The 24,369-nt window shown below is 40.1% G+C and overlaps 1 protein-coding gene across 1 annotated transcript in view; it reads left to right on the top strand.

The window, feature by feature from the left end:
* Positions 1 to 22,909, top strand: part of pde8a (phosphodiesterase 8A) — a 51,461-nt gene extending 28,552 nt beyond the window's left edge. Inside the window, exons 3-22 of the mRNA XM_085349074.1 lie at positions 1,292 to 1,482; positions 2,555 to 2,611; positions 2,759 to 2,813; positions 2,984 to 3,072; positions 3,291 to 3,369; positions 7,522 to 7,662; positions 8,223 to 8,311; positions 8,450 to 8,501; positions 8,586 to 8,628; positions 9,680 to 9,757; positions 9,987 to 10,057; positions 11,522 to 11,686; positions 14,220 to 14,268; positions 14,510 to 14,645; positions 14,765 to 14,963; positions 16,842 to 17,059; positions 17,871 to 18,003; positions 18,758 to 18,922; positions 19,044 to 19,173; positions 20,737 to 22,909. Of these exons, the coding sequence (XP_085205200.1) occupies positions 1,292 to 1,482; positions 2,555 to 2,611; positions 2,759 to 2,813; positions 2,984 to 3,072; positions 3,291 to 3,369; positions 7,522 to 7,662; positions 8,223 to 8,311; positions 8,450 to 8,501; positions 8,586 to 8,628; positions 9,680 to 9,757; positions 9,987 to 10,057; positions 11,522 to 11,686; positions 14,220 to 14,268; positions 14,510 to 14,645; positions 14,765 to 14,963; positions 16,842 to 17,059; positions 17,871 to 18,003; positions 18,758 to 18,922; positions 19,044 to 19,173; positions 20,737 to 20,843 (2,247 nt within the window). The 3' untranslated portion in view covers positions 20,844 to 22,909. The remainder of the gene's footprint in view (positions 1 to 1,291; positions 1,483 to 2,554; positions 2,612 to 2,758; positions 2,814 to 2,983; positions 3,073 to 3,290; positions 3,370 to 7,521; positions 7,663 to 8,222; positions 8,312 to 8,449; positions 8,502 to 8,585; positions 8,629 to 9,679; positions 9,758 to 9,986; positions 10,058 to 11,521; positions 11,687 to 14,219; positions 14,269 to 14,509; positions 14,646 to 14,764; positions 14,964 to 16,841; positions 17,060 to 17,870; positions 18,004 to 18,757; positions 18,923 to 19,043; positions 19,174 to 20,736) is intronic.
* The last annotated feature ends 1,460 nt before the right edge of the window (positions 22,910 to 24,369 follow it).

Here is a 24,369-nt window from a genome sequence, read left to right as displayed (position 1 = left end):
CAGTTGGAGATGACGTCTGTTTGAGAGGGTGACTCATGAATCTACTCTTAGTGCGGCACTGCTCTTGGAGGCAGGCCTAATGCTCTGGTCCAGTATTTGCGCATGTAATGGGGTTATTTGAAAGTACGGTGGCAGAGAGAGAGAGAGCCTATTCTCAGGTTTGACGATAGCAGCAGCAGCTCGTTGGGCCACAGCCTTGGCAGACTGGTGGAGGGGCCCACAGCCAGTGAAGGCCACCGGGATTAATTGTGCTATAGCTCATGGCAGCAGACAAGAAAATCTCATGCATCTGAGTACAAGCTGATCAATCAGGGCCTACCCACTGGAGACCTGAGGTCACACTGCAGGCTGATTGTGGTCATTTGCATGTGTCATTCAAATGTGACAGTGATGTTTTGACAATTCGGATCCCAAATCCCTGTAGCCATTTTTATTTTTTTATTTTTTTATTTTTTTGCTACAGAACTGATGATATAGGGCCAGGGTACATCATTTGTGATTAATCTAATTTCCTTAATGGAATCACAACTTCATGACGATTTGCACGGGACTTCTCCAGGGTTGTGCAATAAATCTTTTCAGATTCCTTTTAATAATGCAGCTACTCTGTAGTTGTCACACATCCAACCAGTAGAGCATAATTTCATAGACTCACTTTGTTTAAAAAAAAAAAAAAAAAAAAAAAGACTGATTATATGAATCAACAGAATCATTATCACAATTCTTTAGGTCAGATGTTTGAGTGCCACAGTAGATTTAGTCCATAGACTTTATATAATGGTATTGTCCTAATTACTCCCTTACTATTTGGATAATATCAATTACTAGTAAAAAAAAACAAAACCCAAAAAACCCCAATAATATTTGAATCCATCATGGCGTCACTCAATGGTTTTTGAAGTTCTGTTCCAAAACCTTGAGGGTGGCACTATGGCTGGCACCACCTTACTTTTAGAACCAGGACTGACAGCCACTTCTCGGTCCTTAATGTTTCGTAAATATAAGCCACGATGAATTTTACACAGCAGAGATGTTTAATAAGTGTCCGGCACTTTAATGTAGACTTATCATTTACCCACCGAAGGTTGCCACTTGCGTGCTTTTGTCTTTGTTGTCCATGCTAGCAAACAGAGTGTAAAATCTGTTTGCATACATCATTTCTTACTTAGGAGACTCTTTTAATGTGTTCGTTTTTACCCCTCCTCATTTATTATTACACTGGAATATTAACTGTGGTACTATTAGATGTCTTTTATATTACCATATGTGCTTACCCGTGTCTCTTTTGCAGGTACTTTTAGTTTTTGCCAAAGAGGATAGTCAGAGTAATGGCTTCTGCTGGGCATGCGAGAAGGCCAACTTCAGGTGCAGCATGGCGCGAACGCCGGAGTCGGCTCTTGAATGCTTCTTGGAGAAGCATCATGACCTCGTCATCATTGACCACAGACATTCCAGACACTTTGACGCTGAAGCACTATGCCGGTAAGCAAGCTCTCCCATCATCTGTTTCTTTGAGTGATGCGGTGTAGTGATCTGCAGCTTTGTTTTGTCCAGTATACCCGCACAGCTCTTTGCAGATGGTCAAGTATCTATTCCTCTTGCCATTTATTTTTTTTATTTTTTAAAGCTATATGTCATTTAGCATTATTGGTGATATGAACATTGATACTTTTAAGCTGAGCTATCAGTGATTGACCAGTCAGGAGTTGAGTTTGCATTCAAATATCACTACCTCGTAAACTGTGACCATTTGTTCGGGCCATTACTTACTGAGCCACTGACTTATTGCTATTTTAGCTGTTTATACCCAGTTTCCACTAGCTTCACATCATTTACACCTCTTTTTTTTAATCAACTTTTTCCATTACTTTTTTGCAGACTGTTTAGACATGCTTTGTAAATTGTTTTTATGCACTCTAGATCGTAGGACTGAGATAAAGTTGTGCATATAAATTTACTTAATCACGCTGTGATTTTTGTTTTAACCAGCACAGCTGAAGTGAATTTGTTAGTGGCTGTCCTCTAAGGGCTGTGACTGAACAATTATGGAACTACTTTTCATGTGTTACAGTACATTTGGTACAGCACTGGTGATTATGACTCTATGTGGGGGTAAATGGCCAGCTCACTTTGGGTTCCCCGGCTACCACTGCGTGCTACCTAGTGGAGTCATGTCACTGAGAAATGAGCAGTGACTGCCTATACCACTCTCTATCTTTAGCCTCTGCTCAAACCAAAAACACATTGACAAACATTCATTTGCCCTGCCCAGCGTGTATGTTAACCCTATTCATTTTGGCCGATCCATATGTTCGGTGTACACGGGAACTAAAGGGCCTTTATGACCACTGGCTGGGGAAAACCACAGGCGGATGAGTGGCCCTGTACACTGCATTCTTTCAGAGGCCTCTGCCCGCTCATAGAGCTCCACCAGTGGGCTCTGCCTGCCTGCGAGAATCGGAGCGTGAAAAACTGAAAAATACATTGATTTGATGCCATGGGCTTTTCCACCAGCCTGCTTACCAGCTAAAAGGCTCCCTCTGTTTACATTCAGGTCAATTAGAGCAGTAAACTCTTCAGAAAACACTGTGATAGTCGCCGTTGTGAAAAGGTATGTAATCTCTTTCTTCCTTTTCGTCACTGTTTGAAATGATTGAAAATGCTTGGCTTGGAGCAGGTCCGTGTAACCCTCTGATGTTCTTTAAACAACTGTTTGTCTTGTCGATGTTTCGGTGCTTACACGTGCTCTCCTTTTAAGGCCAGACAGAGAGGAAGCCTCTGTGATGCCACTGATCAATGCTGGCTTTAATAGGGTGAGTGACTCTGTCTTTAAATGTGTGTCTTCTACCAAATGCGTGCGTATTGATGTACTGATGCGTTTTAATCTATCGGTATATAAGGCCGGAGTCCAGATTTGGACTGTGCATGAATTGCAAGTGGGATTTCTTTTTTTGCCTTTTACCTGTGTTGCTCTGACTCTCAGAGATATGTGGAAAATGCCAATATGATGGCCTGCTACAATGAGCTGCTACAGTTGGAGCATGGAGAGGTGCGGGCACAGTTCAAATTGAGGTGAGTCACGCCATATCGGTGTGATGTCCTGTGCTGTAGTTAAATACACAGTGCCCTTATTTAAATGCTCATGCACTGAGAGCAAGGCATCGGAAAGAACATGCTGACTTTCAATCCCAGTTTTAACTCCTGCTACATTTTTCTTGAAAGTTGGTAAATGTTAAGCTACTTTTGCATTTCTTAACAATAATTCTGGTGCTGTTGTGTCTCTACACAAGGGCTGGCAATGCTATTTTCACAGCTCTAGAACAAAGCCAAGAGGCCATAGAGATCACTTCTGAAGATCAAGTTATTCAGGTGGGCTTTTGATAAACTTTTGCTTCTAGCTCAATTTTTGTCTCTCTCTCTCTTTTCCTGAACTTCCCTTCCGGTTTCTTCCTTTCACAATCTCTCCTGTTTAAGATCCTGTTTTCATTCCTGTCATCTGAATGACCCATAATACTATAGCCTGTGTTCTCATATTTACATATACAGTAGTATGTGTAGTATGTGCGAAGGTCTCGAGCTACCCCTCATTTGTTTATATTTTAATTCCAAGAATCCAGACTTTCTTGTATTTTTTTAAGTGCTCTTGAGCAGTAATTCTCCAGGGTTTTTGAAAGTTGTGGATACACATACTGGACAACTCAACATCTAAAAAATTGAAATTATGTCTATAGGAACTTTGTTACTTGCAGCCTGTTGCAAAAAATAGATAATTTGTTCCAGTTTCTTTAAATTAATCTATGAAAAATGCTAAAGATTACATCATTTGACAGACATATTATTTTTGCACTAACAGGGTGATTCCCAAAGACCTATAAACCAAAGATTTGGCTTACCTTGGCATGGTGTGCAGTGTTTCCTTAGAAAAGTTGAGGAAACTCAATAAGTAGAGGAGAAAGAAAGAAGAAGGCCTAAAAGAAAAGGCTACAGCAGATGGACAGTATCTAAAGGTCATGTCCTTTAGAAAAGGCAAAGACGAAATCTATTTTTCAAGGGGGTAATAATAAGTCATAAATAAACCTATTATAATTATGATTATAAAAGGCCATTCTTAAAGGAGGGAAATGGGAGGGAAAAAAATTAACCAAGAACTGGACTGAAAATCAGTGTTTATAGAGTGATCAATCAAATTTTGACATCTTTGATTCATTTTAATTAATGATTTAATCACTGAGCACAGCCTTGATTTTATGTTTTTAACTGAAACTTGGTTGGACCAAAGTAACAGTGGAGCTGTTCTCATCGAGACGACCCCTCCTAACTACAGTTTTATCAGTGAGGTCAGGGCGAGCAGGAGAGGAGGAGGGGTTGCTGTCTTATTTAATGAATCATTTCAATGTAAGCAGCTATCTCCTGGAATTTTTCAGTCTTTTGAATATGTGGCTTTACAGCTGAAGGCCCCATCCAAAGTTGTGTTTCTTAATGTTTACAGGCCTCCCAAATACTGCACAGACTTTTTTAATGACCTTAGTGAACTGCTGTCTGTGATCTGTGTTGATTTTGACTGTGTAATTATTGCTGGGGATTTTAACATTCATGTGGACAACCCTCAGGACAAAGGGACTAAAGACCTGAGTAACACTCTGGGCAACTTTGGGCTGACTCAGCATGTAACAGAGGCCACACATAATAGAGGACACACTCTTGACCTACTGATCTCCAAAGGCCTGAGCATTTCAAAGGTTACTGTGTCTGATGTGGGCCTGTCTGATCATTACTGTGTTTTCTTTGAAAGTAAAATCTCAGCCCACACAAATATATCAACAACAGTGATCACAAAACGGTGTATAACTGAACACAGTAGTGCAATTTTTAACCAGGTCTTCCCATTAACACCTGACCTGCCCAGAGGGTCAGTCAATGAGCTCGTCAATAGCTTCAATGCTAACATGTTAAATGTAATGGACACTATTGCTCCCATTAAGGTGAAGGTTATCTCTGGAAGGAAAAAGTCTCCATGGAGAAACTCCACACTAGTGAAAAATGAAAAAAGAGAGTGTAGGAAAGCTGAGCGCAGATGGAGAAAAACAAACCTCCAGGTTCATTATGACATTTATAAAGAGAAACTTCACAATTATAATTTACAACTGAGGAATGCAAGGAGGTCCTACTTCTCTGACATCATCACTAAAAACAGCCATAATGCTCGGGTCTTATTTTCTACAGTTGACAGGCTAACAAACCCTCCTGTGTCAGTGGCAGCTGAACTTCATTCGACCATGGCCTGCAATGACTTTGCCAAATTCTTCACTGAAAAAATCCAAAAAATTAGACAAGCAATTGGTACATCAACAGCAGATCCAGGATATGTACTGTGTCCACCAAAAAACTGTTTAAACACCATGAAACAGTTTCAACCTATTAACAGCAAAGACCTGGAGGACATCTTAGGTCAACTGAACTCCTCCTCCTGCTGTTTAGATGTCCTGCCAACAAGTTTTTTCAAAAAGGTCTCAAAGACTTTAGAGTCAGACCTGTTACAGATCGTCAACTTTTCTTTATTATCAGGTGTGTTTCCAGAATCACTAAAAACTGCTGTAATCAAACCTATACTGAAAAAGGACAATCTTGACAAGACACAAATGAACAACTACAGGCCGATCTCAAATCTCCCGTTTTTAAGTAAGATCATTGAAAAAGCAGTTTCTCAACAGCTCAGTTACTTCTTAAAACAGAATAATTGCTACGATGCCTTCCAGTCAGGTTTTAGACAGAACCACAGCACTGAAACCGCTCTGACCAAAGTGTTTAATGACATATGTCTGAATACAGACAGTGGAAAAATGTCAGTCTTAGTTTTACTGGATCTCAGTGCAGCATTTGATACAGTTGACCACAACATATTACTCAAACGACTGGAGAACTGGACAGGTCTTTCAGGAACTGTACTAAACTGGTTCAAAACATACGTAGAAAACAGGAAATACTTTGTATCAATAGGTAACTTCACATCTGAGCAGACAAGTATCACATGTGGAGTTCCCCAAGGTTCCATCTTGGGACCCCTTCTGTTTAACATCTACATGCTCCCACTGGCACAGATTATAAACAACAACAAAATAAACTATCACAGCTATGCAGATGACACACAAATATATATCACAATGTCACCAGGAGACCGAGGCCCTGTACAGGCTCTTGGTAAATGCATTGAGGAAATCAATGACTGGTTGTGCCACAATTTTCTCCAGCTAAACAAAAACAAAACTGAGGTAATAGTCTTTGGCGCCAAAGAAAAACGATTACAGGTCACCAGAGAACTTCAATCTATACATCTAAAAACCACAAACCAGGCGAGAAATTTGGGTGTAGTGATGGATGCAGACTTAAACTTAGAAAAACACATTAAGACAATAACAAAGTCAGCTTACTATCACCTCAAGAATATATCAAGGATAAAAGATCTGATGTCTCAACAGGACCTGGAAAAACTAGTCCATGCATTCATCTTTAGTAGGCTTGATTACTGTAACAGCATCTTTACAGGTCTACCTAAAAAATCAGTCAGACAACTACAGCTCATTCAGAACTCTGCTGCTCGAGTCCTCACTAAGACCAAAAAAGTGGACCACATCAGTCCAGCTCTGAGGTCCTTACACTGGCTGCCTGTCCGTCAGAGGATAGACTTTAAAATTCTGATGCTGGCCTATAAAGCTCTGAATGGTTTAGGACCAAAATACATCAATGACCTCCTGACCCAGTATGAACCATCCAGATCCCTCAGGTCATCTGGATCCGGTCTTTTATCAGTTCCCAGAGTCAGAACCAGACACGGAGAAGCTGCATTCAGCTTTTATGCTCCTTATATCTGGAACAAACTCCCAGAAAGCCTCAGATCAGCTGAAACACTCAGTTTATTTAAATCCAGGTTGAAGACTCACCTGTTCTCAGCTGCATTTGAATAAAGCACCAAATCCACACTTTAAGCTTAAATTTCAAAACTTACATTTAACTACTGATTTTATCTACTGTTCTGATTTTATCTGTTTTGATTTTATATACTGTTGTTTGTTGTTTGTTTGTTAATTAGTTAGTTAGTTTATTTGCTTGTTTTAATCAATTTTAAATCATGCTTTTTATTTGTTCTTGTTTCTAATGTCTCTGTAAAGCACTTTGAATCACCTTGTTGTTGAATTGTGCTATACAAATAAACTTGCCTTGCCTTGCCTTGCCTTAAGAGTTCAGATTGTGTTGAAGGATAAAAGGTGGTCATACCAAATATTGACTTTCAGCCTCATTAGAACTGTATAAACTCTGTTTTTCCCTTTATATACTGTGTTTCCATGTATGTTTGCACAGGTTTCAATAAATTGCTCCACCTGTTTCACTTTTTTCCTGGCAAAATATAAAGAAATTGGGGTTGCTCAAGACTTTTGTATCTTGTATCAGTAGAGGTAGTGGTCTTAACTCATGGTCCATCTTTTAAACAGCAGACAACAGTCTCTTGTTGCCTCTCCTTGACAGTATGTGAATCCTGCCTACGAGTCCATTATGGGCTACCAACAAGGCGAGCTAATAGGGAAGGAAATAATAGAAGTGCCTAAAAGTGAGAAGAATAAGCCTGATCTCCTTGAAACGATAAACTCCTGCATACGCAAAGGAAAGGTAAAGTGCATTTATCAAATCGTTTTATCGTTCGCATCTCACATTTCAGGTCATACACATTTTTTTAAAATGTAGTTTACTTCATCACAGACTTAATTTCATCAGGCAATATGTGAGGAGCTTTATTTCTGATTGGTTATACATATACAGTTTTGGCATGTCATGTGTGTGCTGTAAGTCTGCACCACCGGTCATCCAGTACCTCCGTTTCATGTGCATAAGAGCAGCGGTTGATGCCTGTGCTGTAATCTCACTACACAGAGAGCAAAGGTCAGTCGCAGACAGGCTAACAGCAGGAAGGGTCTTTTCAAGCTACTAAGGTAGTCTGTGTGGGGGGGTGACATGAAACAAGAGCACAGGACTCCAGGAGCGTGCCCCTTCCCCATTAAAGCAAGTGGCTGCCATCTGACATACACTGACCCACCTCCCCCCCTAATCTGCAGCGCAAACACCAACCGAGCTCCACACCTATTTATCGGATGTTTTCAAGTCTTATATTTTCAGTTTTTGTGATAAATGGTTAAATAATTGGTCACATGACTTATTTTTATGTTTTCCAGGAATGGCAGGGGATCTACTATGCCAAAAAGAAGAATGGAGACAGCATTCAGCAAAATGTGAAGATCACACCTGTAATTGGGCAGGGAGGGTGAGTGGATGTTTTGGAAATCTTGCTCCTGTAGTCTGATTTAATGTAAATGACCTGTTCAGCAACAGAATGATTACACTGTAATGATTATTGAGTTTAGGTTTCTCTTTTGTGTTAATATGCTTTTGTCTTTCACAGAAAAATCAGACACTATGTGTCTATCAACAGGCCTTTAAATGATAATAATAAGGTGAGATGTGTTTCTAGTTGTTAATGAAGAATGATGTGAGCTTTTTGCTTTTCATCATGTTGCTTTTCCACTCTGTCCATGCAGACTGATAAATCCAGTGAACGTGTGCAGGCAGAGTCTCAGACAGGTGAGGTCCATTAAATGCTGACCATATCCTCTGTTCAGTTAAAATTTGTGCCAGAAGTCACACAAGGTTCGAAGATTTGATGGCCAAGCTGCTGGTCATTAGAAAGATCAACATACAGTGCTTTTTTTTTTTTTTTTTTTTTTTTTTTTTTTTTTATAAGAATACATGCATTTGGGAGTTTTGTGAAGTCTTACTTTGGAAATATTTTAGCAAATATATTGCACCATGCCAGCAAAAATTATTGCTTTCTATAATCACAACCCAAACTTTAAACCTTAGATTAACAGAGTGTGCAGTCCTGCTTTATCTAGCTGAGAAATATCTCACGAGGAATGATTGTTTACCTTGAAAAGGTCATTCATATTTTCACTTTCTCTCAACTGGACTATTGTTCCTCGTTGTATTGTGGACTGAAGTGTAAGGCCAATTCACAGCTGCAACCGATATCAAAATGCAGCAGCTTGACTTCTGACAGGCAAACAAAACGGGGATCATATCGTTCCTGTGCTGGCGTCACCAGCTCACTGCGAAAAATTGATTTTGAAAATCTTCCTTCTTGTCTGGGAAGCCTTACAGCTACAAGTAAAAGTTGGTGAACTCTTTCAGATTACTGGAAAGTGCAAGTGACATTTAGCATACAGACAAACGGGGGGAAAGTTCCTACTGTTGATAAATTCAAATAAAATTCAATGATAATTAATGAAATAAACAAACAAGAGGGTGTTATCCAAAAGCACTTTCTGTGTAGCTAAAACATGATGAGATCTTTTCCCCTGATAGACTACTGTTGATCTAAAACAGTTTACAACCCCATCAACAAGCTACACCATTTTCTTCATTGCCTTAAAAACACACACTTCTTTTTTCTGTTGTTATTTCAATTATATTTGCATGTTTGAAATAAAATTATATCTTTTTTTAAAATGGATAAAAGTACAGATTTCTACATACTGAGAAATTTCTTCCTCTAACCAAAGATCAGTCATATTCCTGCCACATCTCAATTTTGTCTGCCTGCATTTGCTAATGAAAGGTGTTTTCTTCTCCCCAGACATACAATCCAGTAAGCACAAAGACCGGAGGAAAGGCTCTCTGGATGTAAGATCCACAACATCTCGAGGGAGCGATGGTGAGCGTGAAAGGAGACAGATGATGGAAACTCTGGGCGTTTCGTGTCAGCTTATGAAACATTCCCTATTGTCTGTTTACATCAATTGTTGATTGGATACACACACAAACACACTAATTAGAAAGTGGTTGGGGAAAACTGCTGCCTACCTAACTTGTGCTTGAACTACACAACTTTCACAGTTTGCTGAAAATCAATGTGATTTTTTTTTTCTCTCTTCTTCTTCCAGGGAGCTCACAGCGAAGGCACTCGTCAATGGCTCGTATCCACTCCATGACTATAGAGGCTCCCATCACTAAGGTGGGTACATTTCCTTCCTTGTCCCTGTCAGCCTCCATCATATGATTAGCACTTTGTTTTGATGTTTTGGATCTCATGACTGAACTCTTGGATTATAAAAATTGCCTTGACTGCCATGAGCACTTTTCGAAGAGCTACCAGCACTGAGTGTAGAGGTCACACACACTATGTTAAGAGTAGACAAGCTGATAAAATACCAGATTTTATGCACAAGACACTAAAACATGTTGGACGGGAATGACCTGCTGTTTTACTGGTTTATGCCGTTTGCAGGCTGGATAGTCGGAACAGAAAAAGTCCCCAGGGATGGGTCATATGACACACTGCTGTTCCTCTGCTGTATCATTTGACTGTGTAGTCAGTCCCTGTAGGCGTCATCCTCACCAGAATAAAGCGCTGATAGAACTGCGGGTACTGTGTGTGTTTATATGTGTGTATAAGCGAATTAACTGGAACTTCTGTTCTTGCACATGTTTGCTGACCTCGCCCATAGGTGCCCATTGCTAAAGCCGCCTCAACCTTCTGAGTAGAAATGAAAATATCTCTGCTTTTGAACTCCTATTTAAATACTAATTTACTTAAAGAAACATTTTGATATTGTACTGTTATTAGTTACTGAGCAGGAGCAGGTCCTACAGACATATGAAAAAGAAAGTACAACCTTGACAGAGGGTGTACTATGTATCAGGAGATAAAGAATTATCTGTTCCTCAGCAGGTTTTGAAATTTGGTAAACACAACCCCAGATGGAAAACAAAACGTGACATATTAGATGGTAGCAGTATTTATTTAACAAAAACTAAGCCAAAATGCAGAAGGTTGCATGTGAAAAACAAAACAAAAGAGAACCTACATGCATGCTTACTTCTTACACAGGAAGATTGAAGTCCCAGTTTTGGCGGTTTACTGGTCTGGAGCATTCAGGTGTGCCAAAGATCAAAGACATCCGCAGTGATTGTAGAGAAGCAATTGTTGCTGCTGTGACGCTACATTGTGTATTATAGCTAGAGGAGTGCGCTGGTAATCTGCGAAACTGATGTTTGTTTGGTTTTTATTGTTTTTATTTTTTACAGAGGATCCATTTACTTTTCACAAATAAACAAAATTTGTACATTTCCAATGAGTCATCTAGCTGTATTTGTGACCCTTTTTTCTTTCCAATTTACACGTGTGTATGCCTGAAACTACAAGGGACAGAGCCTTTTTAGTCTGGCCCCAGAGGCTTTCAAATGGCCCAAATAAAGTGATGCTAGTTTAATGTGCATTGTTTGAAACACACTTTTATTGGAGAATTTATGATTATTTTGAAAGAATTTCTTTATTTTATTTGTACTTGGTTCAACGTACATGTCATTAATAATCATCATGTTTACAGGGGGACTTTTTACCTCTCCTGTATATACTACATCATAATAATAATAATAATAATGACGATGATAATACTTACAATATTTCATTACACAGGTAATCAACATCATTAATGCAGCACAGGAAAGCAGTCCTATGCCTGTTGCTGAGGCCTTGGATCGGGTACTGGAGATTCTAAGGACCACTGAGCTCTACTCTCCACAGCTGGGAACCAAGGATGAAGATCCCCACACAAATGACCTTGTAGGCGGGCTGATGACGGTAAGTCGCAGATCCTTTAAGAAGTTTGAAACAACCCGTTTCCTCCATCTGCCAATGAATCAGTTCCTATATGACGACTCTTGAATAGCCAGGATGCCTGCACTATGAATGCCCACGATGTGGTAACGTAAAAGCAAGCATTTTGGGAACGTCCTTGAATGTGGCCCTCGTATTTTTGCAAATATATCAATTCGTATTTTGGGAGACTGTAAGAGAGCGGGAGGCAAAAAGCGACTCACAGACAGCAATGGTGAAGAACAGAAGTAGAAAGAGTGCCAAGTTGGCAGTCTTGGCAACAACTCCAGAGGAAGTGTTAGATTGTCCTTTGTGCTCCTGTAGGCTGGAGAGGAAAGCCCACCCCACCCTTTCTTTCTCCCCCCGCTCCCTCCCTCTCTCTCTCTCTCTCTCGCTGCACACATGAACCTTTTCCTCTCGACTCCACAGGCCTGGAAACATCCTGTTCTTTGGATCCGATGAATAAGCATGGCTTTACTTATATATGTCCACTGCGGAAACACAAAAGCATAGAGGTGTTGGTCCTTCGCCAGAAAGATTTATTCTGCATAGGTGATAAAGCTAATGGAATCCGAAAACCATGAGGTGTCTGTGATTAGAAGATTATTTATACACAATCGTACTGGTTTATGAGGTGCCTAGCTGAATTTCTGCTTTGCTGAAATGATAGGTGTCCAGTTTGTTACGGTGAACGGGATGCTGGCTCTGAACTTAAACCGCCCAGTGAACATTAAGAGAGGAGCTGTCATTTTTCTGGGTGAAGAAGTCTTAAAATAGCCAGCATGTAGCAGAGGCAACGCCACCATGAGACAATGCGGGGGTCAAAGATGAGCCAGTCTCCTCTTCCTTTTTCACTTGTGAAGTAAACATTTCACTGTGTGACACACACCCATGGACTCACCAACACCCAGTAGATATATCTAGCATGGGAATGACTGGATGATAGAAGTCAGTAATTTTCATTGCTGGCGAGTTGGAGAAAGAACTTGAAAGTTGATGTACATAATGTTATAGATGAATTCTTTTGTGTTGTTTTTTTTAAATTATTATTTTCCATCAATGTGTCGATCGTGCCTTTGTCGGCCATGCTGACTTTGGCTGACTTGGGAAATTTGAAATATAGTTGAGCAGAGACAGACCAACTGCTACAAAGTGATGGGCAACAGGTGAACGGCTTTATATGTAGATAGGGCTCAAGGTGCTATGGCGACTCAGGCTTTGCTTTGAGTTGCATGGCTGTCCTGTTAACGAGCAGGGAAAGCCAGCTGATCCGCATTGTGTCCAAAATGTCATGGCGGTCCATTCAAGAGCTATTTATAATATTTGTAAATTACCTTTCAAATTCTTAACACACAGTGTGTTCAGCACAGCTGGTACAAATCACAGTCCTAGCAGAGCCGGATCATTACGCTTCTCACCACGTGTTTGATTATTTGGGTGATGAAGTGTTACCCCACTGATAAGCTCCATTTGCTATCACAGCATGCATCAATGCCCAGAGGAAGACAAATGTCATGATGAAATCATTCGATGCAGATTATCTGACCTGCGAACATAACTTATCACAGTGTTATTTCTGACTCGGTCAGTTCAGAAATATGTTTCTCTTTTGACTGCGTATTGGTGTCATTAATAAGCTCAATTTGGCCATGTCATCCCTCTTTGTGCGAGTGGGGAAAGTGGTGCGAACTGTCGGCTTAACATGGCCTTTAAAACATTGTGTCACCGCAGCACAGATGGAAGAACACTCATAAAGGCAGGAACAACAGGTCTATTTCTACATTTGTCATTTTTTCTTCTTTCTTTTTTGCACTTCCTTAAAGAGCTGTTGAGACCAATCCAAAATCCAACCACCTGCTTCTTATTTAAATCACATTAAATGCAGGTGATAGCTGACGTTCATCTTTTGAACATGGGTTACTGGGACTGCTGTTTTGGTTTAATGATTTACTGGCTCTTTAATAACTACCAAATTAAAATGACTCATAGGTTGTGTGTAGATAATATTACATTTTTAATTTTTTTTTTATTATTTATATTTACTATTGGCATGGAGATTCCTCCTGACTTGTGGCTCATTCATGTCATTCATGCTGTTTTGTGAGTCGCTAAAAACATCTGTGATGGCTGAATCCAGATGTTCAGGCTGATCTGGCACAGATTTCTTTAAAGTCCGAGCGCGTGTGTGTGTGTGTGTGTGTGTGTGTGTGTGTGTGTGTGTGTGTGTGTGTGTGTGTGTTCGTTCCAAATGGCTTAATTTTCAAAGATAACTTTTATATAACATCTAATGCAAGCGTAAACTCAGAGCATCCTAAGAGTTTCACTCTCCAGATAATTTTGACAGTACGCCGCAGCATTTATTATAGAGGTGATGCTGGTGCTCCTGACAATGAGCTGAAGTCTTCAAGTTGCGCTCTGAAGAAAGCTAAAGGATGGATTTATTCATTCTGTGCATGCATTTTTTTCAACTCTTTCTCTCCACCTGCAATCCCTAAAGCTCTTTGTTTCTGGTTTTCAGGATGGTTTACGCAGGTTGTCAGGAAATGAATACATCTTTTCCACCAAACGTGAGTTTACAAAATGCATAATGCAATTGTGACACAGAGTACAGATTTTTCATTACATTTTCTTTCCAGCTTGGGTGTATATTATATATTTTTGTACATTTTGTGTATTTTGTATCTTATATTGTTCAACTGCCTGAATCTCTAAAAAAACAAAAAAAAAACAACAACAACATCCAGTTCCCTTCTTCCCTTTCCTCTTCATTTGAATTCCTCCTTTGTCATGTCTTCCTTTTCCTCACAGAGCCCCACCATCTCCCCAGTCACCTGACAACTCCTCTGTCGTTAAACGACATCCCCCCTCGAATCGCCCAGACCATGGAGAATGAGGACTCTTGGGACTTTGACATTTTCAACTTGGAGGCGGCGACCCTGAAACGGTGAGGCTGAACCTGTTTAATGCTGCAGGATTGATTTGTGTGTTTTTTGGGGGGGGGGAATAAAAAGAAGACTCGCGATGACAGCTTGTGTTAAAGTTTCATGTTCAATCATCCCACAGGCCTCTGACCTACTTGGGCCTGAAGATCTTCTCCCGCTTTGGGGTCTGTGAGTTCCTAAACTGCCCTGAAGCCACTTTGCGCTCCTGGCTACAAGTCATTGAAGCGAACTACCACTCGAGTAACTCCTACCACAACTCTACCCATGCAGCTGATGTCCTGCATGCAACGGCCTATTTTCTCTGCAAAGAGAGGGTCAAGGTAAATTAATAATGTTAGTTTTAAAAAGTATATTACAAATTAAGCTCATATTTCCTAATTACTTGTATCATTTAGAATTAAAAACAATGTTCACTTGTGGTTTATTTGAATGATCTTCGGTCAGAACCAGATGCTATAGATGGATAAAATAGTTTTTTAAAGCTTCAGCAGCCTGCCCTACTTTTGTTTGCAAGAGTTCACCATTTCTGATTTTTGGACCCAGACCTCTACAAGTAACTAAATGCTGGAAGGTAACACAGTCAGACAGAAGTCTCAGCACGGTCTTGGGTGTCACTTGTCTTGTCTGAGTCTACTTTATCCTAAAAAGTCTTGGTTTTGTCCATGTGTGTCAGTAGCTCAGTAACTGTTGGGTGATGTGCAGTGGCTAAAGCTGCTTACCAAACAGTCTATTTCTGAACTCAGTGCAGTGATCTTTCATTGGCTTAGCCCATAAACTGTGAAGTTATAGCACCATGGTTAATAAATCCCTTGAAATCTGCAGGGTTAGCAGGTTTAAAATCTGTTATGTACTGTTGTATAGCATACTCTTTAAATGTGTTAAATATACCTCAAATCAAAAGTAGAACAAAGCTTAAAAAAAAAACAACAACCCAAAAACCAAGTGCTTTAAAGACTAAATGATTTTTGTTTTCTGGCTAGCATTAGACATGAAATGTGTATTGATAAAAGAATAGTGCAAAAGCCTTGAGCCACTCCTCGTTTCTTTCTGTTATGCTTCCAAGGAGTCAGACTTTCTTGTGTTATTATTTTTATCATTATTATTTTATTTATATTTTTACAGCAGCCATATTTTACTCCATTTAACACTGACCTTTGAATCAGCTCAGCATAAAAATGCATCTAGCTTAAGCAATGAACCAGCATTGTGTCCACACGTAACAGACAAGTCAGCAAGCAGTCTGTCACAAAAACAATATTTTTTCCCACTTTTTCAGTCGAATCTATGAAAAATATCAAAGATAACTCAGTTTGATGGACATATAGCTTTTCCTCACCAACACGATGATTCCCAAAGAACTGTTTGCTGAAATGTTCTTAAAAAATGTGAGGAAATTGGACAAATGGGAGGCAAAAGAAGAAATGACAGCCCTAAAAACACTATATAGATGAACAGTTTTTGAAAGTCATGTCTTTAGGAAAGAGGAACCAATCCAGCAAACGATCTGAGAGATAAATCTGAATCCTCAGTTGATTCATTTCCTGCTCACTGAAGTCTCATCAGAAATGGTCTCAGTGGAAGGGTGGCTGTCAAGAAAGCTTTTCCTAAGGAAGGGAAACGGGAAGAAAATTACACCAGAACTGAAATGAAAATCAGTGACCACAGGTCTTAATAAATGATGAATCCAAATTGGAAAATTTTGGTTCAAATTGTTGTTGTGTGTACGGAGGAGGTCAGGAGAGAGGTACAACAATGAGTGTGAGCAGCCATCTATAAAACACGGTGGAGGTTCTCTGATGGTTTGGGGCTGAATCTCAACAAATGTTGTTGGGAATATAAAACTGATGGAATTATAAAATCTGAAAATGCTTTCAGATCTTCTATGCAAAACCAGCTGGAAACATTGGCTTCATCTTTAGCACACTGCCAGTGCAGTAAAAGCAAACCTGGATAGAAGAACGCACAGTGGAACAATATCAGTCATGGATTGGACTCCCCAGACCCCAGATCTCAACATTGTTAAAGCAGTGTGGGATCATCTTGACAGAGAACTGAACAAAGATGGAAATGTTTGTTATATAAACGTTATAATAGTAGAAGGTTATACTGTGCCAACTGTTAGTATAACTTATCATTCACCTGATAACGGTTAGGCTATTCAAATGCCAACCTTTAACTTCATTGGCTTCTACCAACAGCAAAGTCTGGATCCCATTGATGAGGTGGCCGCCCTGATTGCTGCTACCGTGCACGATGTGGACCACCCAGGCCGTACCAACAGCTTCCTTTGCAATGCAGGAAGCGAGCTGGCCATCCTCTATAATGACACAGCTGTACTAGAGAGTCACCATGCCGCACTGGCCTTCCAGATCACCACGAGAGATGATAAGTGCAACATCTTCAAAAACATAGAAAGGTAGGAGATTTATGATGTGGCCGTCTGTGCGCTTGCTTTTACTGCCAGCAGCTCTGTAAAACACCACAAGTTCCCCAAACATAAATGTATTAGGTGTCCAGACTTTAAGCTTTTTCCCTAATAACTGAGTTAAGAGGAGGAATTTTTAGGATGTAGCTACATTTGAAGCCTCAAGGCCTAAATTAGTTATCGTTTAGACAGCTTGATGTCTAGTATAATCTGCTGTCACTGTGTGCTCAAAGGACTAATATTTGCCACACAGCCTTTGCTTGCACAGAGTTGGAAAACTGATTACTAAATTTCTATTTTGGGATTAATTATTTATTTCAGTTTAAGTGAATTTGCTGACTTTTGATCAGATAAACCATGATTCCAGGTATTTTATTTTACGTTTTTTTTTTTTTTTTTTGCACGCTCTACAAAATCTTTAGATTTTGCAACATGCAAGGTCAGGCTCATTATATTTAACATATGGAAGCACTTTGAGACACGCACATGATCTGAAGTATCATAGGACTTAAGTCTCCTTATGCACTGATGAAAGTGATACTGTGTGTTTGTGTGTGCTGACAGCAGCAGGGTAGTAATGTGATTTGAGTCCCAAAACAGAATAGCTCACATTTGCTGGTCCCCTCCAAGGGGGAAGGTGAACAAAGCATTCATTCATGGCCACTGTCACTGTAGTGAAGGGGAAAACTGTTCACACGGGTTTCCAGGCTATTTACCACACTGTCATCTCACTCTCTGTTTTCACTTCTCCCCATCTTTCTCTCCCTTACCCACGTGATTTCTGTCAACACTTTCTCTCAAGGAATGAATATCGAACATTACGACAGGCCATCATTGACATGGTGCTCGCAACTGAGATGACCAAACACTTTGAGCATGTCAACAAGTTTGTCAACAGCATCAACAAACCACTGGCTGCTCTGGAGGAGAATGGGGTGAGAATGAAACTGGAACACTCTTAAATGATTTTTAATATAGATTTCATACCTGTGAGGAAATATAATTTCCCTTTTTTCCCCTTTCCCCCCTAAATAAACCAGATAATGATACACCAACAGTAAGCGAGCCACAGTGTCTTAAGGGCTTAGGGAGATGATGATACTGGTGTTTGCTGTGGTACAGATGTCTTTGTGGGGGGAGAGTTTTGCAACTTGCTACCATCTTTCTCATCCCTGTGTGGAATGCTCAACACAGACATTTAAAAGCTGTATTGCTTTTTTAAGTGTAGGATTTTTAGAGGGCTTGTGCGTTTGTGTCTGATGTAAAATGTGATGAAGGTCAGGTTTGGTTAATAAAAGAGTGCCTTGAGGGAAAAACATAATATCGTTTGACTGTAAGACAAAACACAAAGATCGGGAATAAAATAACTCTGCTAGGGGAAACGGATCTTCTTCTGCAGGTTGGTTTAACATTACTCTCAGTGAATTCAGTCTTGTAACATAAAGTACAACCCATATGTTGTGACTTCATGAAGATTGCTGTGCTCATTTACATGGAAGTGTAACGCATAATTAAACGTCTAGAAGACTAAACCCTATCAGCTGCCAGGGCTGCTCTTTGTAAAGACATATCAGGTTATTCGTGAAGTAGTACACTTGTAAGGTGCTGTTGATTTTAACTAAAAACTTGAATTTGAGTTTATTTTGTGGTAAATGTTTGCTTTTTCTTTTCTTCTTTCCTTATATACAGGGAAACAACGATGAGGAATCTGTCAAAAGCGTCTTGACATCCCCCGAGAATCGCATCCTTGTCAAGCGGATGCTGATTAAATGTGCAGACATATCCAATCCATGTAGGCCTCAGGAGCTCTGTATAGAATGGGCTGGACGAATCTCAGAGGAGTATTTTGCACAGGTGATTAGAAGGGGCAAAAAATAACATGGTGTTGAATGCGTGTGGAAATGGATCCAGCAGGAAGCAGCTGTAATGTGTTTACTGGGATTGATGACTCCTTGCGCTCTTATCTCTGATGCAGACTGACGAGGAGAAGAGACAAGGTCTACCGGTGGTCATGCCTGTGTTTGACAGAAACACTTGTAGCATCCCAAAGTCCCAGATTTCCTTCATAGACTACTTCATTACAGACATGTTTGATGCATGGGACGGTAAGTCTGCACAGCATGACATAAAAAGTACTTTTATATCTATATTTGTGTCAATTCCTATGCATGCACAGGACCAATATTCGTAGGAGGTTCAGTTATTCGCTGTAATGTGATTAGGTGGCATTTGTCTTTCACTGCCATAATAAAATTCTCAGTGTTATTAGATCACAGCAAGCATACTCGGTGTTTGGTGCCATCAAACATGGCCTTTTGTTGCCTTGTAAAGAAATTAATCCAAAGGCTCATACTGTAGGCAGATACACTATAGATGTTATCATCCTGGTAAGCTTGCTAGTGTTGTCTAGCTTGGATGGATTGGCACGCCCGTAGACTGTTAGGGAGCATCGCATGCACATAGATGTCTTCTAATTAGTGCTAACTCACAAATAAAATAGTCCTACATTTTCACACAGCCATGTTATTATCAGATAATCATTAAAAAAATGCTGCAAAAGGCACCGAAACCACAAACACAGTTGAGAGGACTAGTTCAGTGACTTCACTTGGTGACACAGCTTGCATTGGCTGCTGTAGCAGTAGCCGTGCTCTATATCTGCTTGTATACCAAGAGGTTATTCACTTGGGGTGGGCTGTGATGCTTCAGTTGTTTAGAACCACTCTCAAGTGGCAATTAGGTTGCTCTAAAGTCCAATCGTGCTCTTTTCTCCGTGTCAAAGCCGACAGCTGACACACCATTGGGGGCAGAGGAGGTTACTAATTCTCCATAATGTGCCCCAAACATACAGGGGACAAAAAAATGGAGTTTATTCCTCACTTTCTGTAATGGTAAATTATTACTTATAAAGTGCTTTTCTACAAGCCTCATTCACCCTGTCATAAAAGCACTTTTTTTCCCCTCCACCTAAGTGCATTCATGCATACACTCACACTCCAGTGCATGCATCAGGGGCAACTTTGAGTTCAGTATCTTGCCCGAGGATGCTTTGACGTTCAGAGAAAAGTAAATGGTAAATGGCCTGTATTTGTATAGCGCTTTTCTAGTCCCTAAGGACCCCAAAAAGTAGCCGGGGAATCGATCCACCGACCTTCCGACTGGTTTACGACTCGCGCTATCTAATTAAAGTTAGTGCCGACATACAACGCTAACTGATTTATCCCCCTGTAATTAGTTAGCATGCATGTGAGTGGAGGGATGACAGCTGAAGAGCCAAAATGGTGGATTACGTCAGTATTATGGTTTCATTCTCTTTTCTGTTTTTTTTTCCTGTGTGCCCGTGCACACACACACGTCTGTATTGCAAGTATTGGTTATTTGTGCAGAAATGACATGAAACTATAGCGAGGCAGATTCAGTTTATTATGACTCTCATAATAATAATAATATTAATTTGATCCATCACTTTTATTGGGTATTCGGCCATTGGTAGAACCAAAGTGGCCGTCGGAGGAACAGCAGTTTTTGTCAGCACCAGATGCTGCTGCTTGTTTTTATACTGTGACAGTGAGATAGAGATGTTTATTAAATATAAATGTGTCGTACTATCTTTGAAACAAAATGTAATCTTTAAGCCTCATCTTGATCTTGCTTTTTCTTCTCCCCAGCTTTTGCAGACCTCCCCAATCTTATGCAGCACTTGGACAACAACTTCAAGTATTGGAAAGGCCTGGATGAGAGGAAGCTGCACAGCCTGCGACCACCTCCCGAGTAGGTGCTGCAGTGTTTGTGCCCTGGGACTCTGTAATCTGAGGCAGACCTCCTCTCTCTCTCTTGGCTGGGGGGGGTCTCTCTCCCTGCCAGCCCAGCCAGCCAAGGGGCTTCCTCGCCTTCACTCTCCTGCTTCCGTAGCACACCGAGCGTCCACATGTCCGTCCATACAGAGAACCACAGAAGGACTTCCTTCCTGACAGGCAGTTGCAGCTGTAATGCTGCGGGCTTTACGAGCCTGTCGTACGCGAACTGTGACAAACAGACACGGACACGCAGCATCCTTACGAACTTCTTGTGCCTCTCAGGCAATCACAGTGTAGCTGGTCAAGTGACATGACTGAAAGAGGGTCGTTAGCGGTCTTCTGGCGAAGCACCCGTCCCTCCCCGATCGCCACGTGGGCACTCCTGTCTGCCTGTGAAGTTGTTGTTTGAGTAAAAACTGCTTGTTTACTGAAAAGACTCGATGGAAGCGTGGTCTGGATGAAAAAATGTATCTTTTCAAACCAGGCTGTGAAATCACTTTTGACCTCCATTCCTGTGCTCGCAGCAAGGCAGGACTGCTCTTTCAACCCCCTGGAGGTCACACCATGAAAGAACACTCCACTGCTTTCCTTTGTTTTGTTTGTTTGTTTGTTTTTGTTTTTGTTTTGGGGCAATATTCACACGTGTCCGAGAGAAACCCAACCAAGTTGACACATAGCTATCTTAGTAGACATGTGAGAGGAGATGCTTTCTTTATGGGTTGGGGGCGGTGGACCTTTCTCTTAGGCCACCGCTGAGAGACAAAAACCTCAACATCACAATCGTAGGTATCTAACTGCAGATGATTTGGTGTGTACATTTTTCTTAAGATGTTCCATATTTTCTATATAAAAATTCCTAAATGAATTAGTTGACGAGAACAAAATGAATTTATGAAGAGCGAGAAAAGCCAAAGCTAATGAAGACAAATACTACTATAACTCTCGAAAATTCACAATTATTATTCATATGAAGCATTACCATATTAAACTTTTTTTTTTTAAATTTTTTTATCAAAAGTACAGTACCAGTTTGAATGAACACTTTTGTATTGCACTGTAAACAATATTAGAAATGTCTACGTCTCAGTGATTTGTCCAGGGATGGGATGTTGCATTGGAGAATAAGCTGTTATTGTTGATCATCGGGAGTTTGCGTGTGTGTGTGTGTGTGTGTGTGTGTGTGTGTGTGTGTGCGCGCATGCGCGTGTGGGTGTGTTTTGGTTGTTGCTGCGAGTGCGTGGGTGTATTCATTGCTGCAACAATCCCTTGCTCTTGGTTTAATGCTGTAAACCGCTCGACATTTGACAACAGCAGAAATATGTGAAAACATTTTGGACTTGAAAAATTTTGTCTCCCAGAAATTTTTGTATCTGGTTTATCCTACTGAAAAGACTGCCTTATTTTATACAATATTTATACAGTACATCCCACTGTGCAACTGCAACAGACATCTGGAGTTTTTATTATGACATAGTCAGAAGGTTATGTTCAAGGAAATCTCAATATTTTTATAGACAATGAATTTTACACTGGATTTGCAGCAAAAGAGATCAACCATTATAGCTATCTGAATACTTTTGAATGGGATGGTCACGCAGAGCATGTATACAGAGAACTAAATGGTTAAGAAGGATGTGGATCGCAGAGTTGTCTATCACTGTCTTTAAGCAGTCTCCTGGAGGCCACCTTGTATTGATTTTCTTTTTTCTTCTTCTTCTTCTTTGTTTTTGGATCAAACATCATTCTATTTTGGCCACTTGTCCAACATCCTTCTGCACAGACCCAGGGAACAGCTTTTTGTTCAAGGTTGGATTCAGATTAGGATACTAATATATGTTAAAGATTGTCGCTTATTAAGAATATTTCCTCTTTAAACAGTATATTAAATGCCATAACAGCTAAGCAAATGGTGGTTAACAAGATGCGCTGACCACGATTATCGTTGTTTCTCTCAAATGACAGAAATGTACACGCAATCAGGGGATTTGTTTGTTCCTTCTGATACACATTGGTCTGAAGGCACGGAAAAAAAAATTAGAAACTATTCAATGAAAAATAAAATAATGTCAATTATATATTTAATGTCTATGATTCAATGCCTTTTTTCTTTTTGACTTGCTCATTTATTTCATGCCTGCAGTAAGACTCTGTGTCTGCCTCTTCAGGTTACTTCCATTAGTTTATTCTTTTCTTTTGACTTAATTTAAATAAAAGGTTTTCAACATTTTGTGAAGCATCTCAAACTACATGGCAGCCGGATAACACCCCGTGTGACACACTTCAATATAGTATAAAATGGTGAAAAAACAAACACAGTAACATGTGACTGAGGCTACTTTTTTCTGTAGCACTTTCTTTTTAATCTACAAACCTCGAGGAAAAATAAGACACGTGTAAGATTCTTATTTTCATTTTCTTTTTGATCCTCCCACATATGGTTAAAACGGGACTTTTTAACTCTGGTTCAAAGTACATACTCCTTAATTATTTTTTTAAGCTGCTTCATTGAGGTATTGGAGAAAGAACACGGTCTTGCTGGTTGGTAGGAAATGGAAAATAAACAACAGTCTTCAGTGTTTACATCACTTAGCCGACCCATATATCCACCACAACCTCCTCCCTTCAAGGTTTTGCCTTTTTACAGACAATGTAGTTCAACTTCCAACTTCTTTCCCAGCACATGGGAGTCAATAAGTCACACTGCTGCTGCTAGAGATCCTTGTCAGCTAAATATAAACACGGGTCATTTAAAGTTCATCCTCTTCCTCTTTAACAGTGTTACAAACTGTTAATTTCTATAGAAACTGCTCATAACACACACTTAATCCATGCTGTTTGTGTGAACAGGTGAATATGTGTGGGATGGGGTTGTTTTTTGTTTTGTTTTTTTTTGGCTACATTGAACATAGTCTCCAAGTCCTTAAAGGAAATGCATGAAGGCTGCCAGTTCTTACTGTCTGTGCCTAAAGTACAGTTATACTAGCTGTCTGTTTAACAAAACTGACCCATATATAGCCTGTCTGACGGATGTATTGCCTGGTTACTATATACAGGCACTAAACATTGAGCTGCAGGTACAAGCATACACACAACAATGACAGGACGGTTTGTGCATGGTAATATTGGCAGCAGAAATATGGCACTAAATTTTCATAATGTCTCTCTTGTAGACACAATAAGGTACGCAACGCGAGCAAATGCGGAACTGTACAAAAAGACAGACATGTTGTATTTGATGCTTTCGGCCTGAGATTGCATGCAAAATGGGAAAATAAGCGCTTTGTGTTCGCGCTGTCCTTGGTTTAAGATGCTGGGGGGAGAAAAAAATAAACTTTTTAATGTGTTTCTTTTCTTTTACTTTATTTTAAATCAACAGGCTAGCATAATGCTACGTTAACCAGGTGAGCCTTGATTTGTTATGAAGCGTACTGAAAGTGAGAGAGACTCTTCCAGAACACGAGGACAGCTCCGCTTCCGCCAAGTCAGACTTTGCGACAAGTCGTC

The sequence above is a fragment of the Diplotaxodon limnothrissa genome, linkage group LG1 (genome assembly GCF_057381915.1).
Source record: "Diplotaxodon limnothrissa isolate DT_005_m linkage group LG1, D_limnothrissa_male_GT1.1, whole genome shotgun sequence".
Lineage (NCBI taxonomy): Eukaryota > Metazoa > Chordata > Actinopteri > Cichliformes > Cichlidae > Diplotaxodon > Diplotaxodon limnothrissa.
The sequence above is the reverse complement of the archived record's forward strand: the minus strand, read 5'-3'. Positions and strand labels throughout refer to the sequence as shown.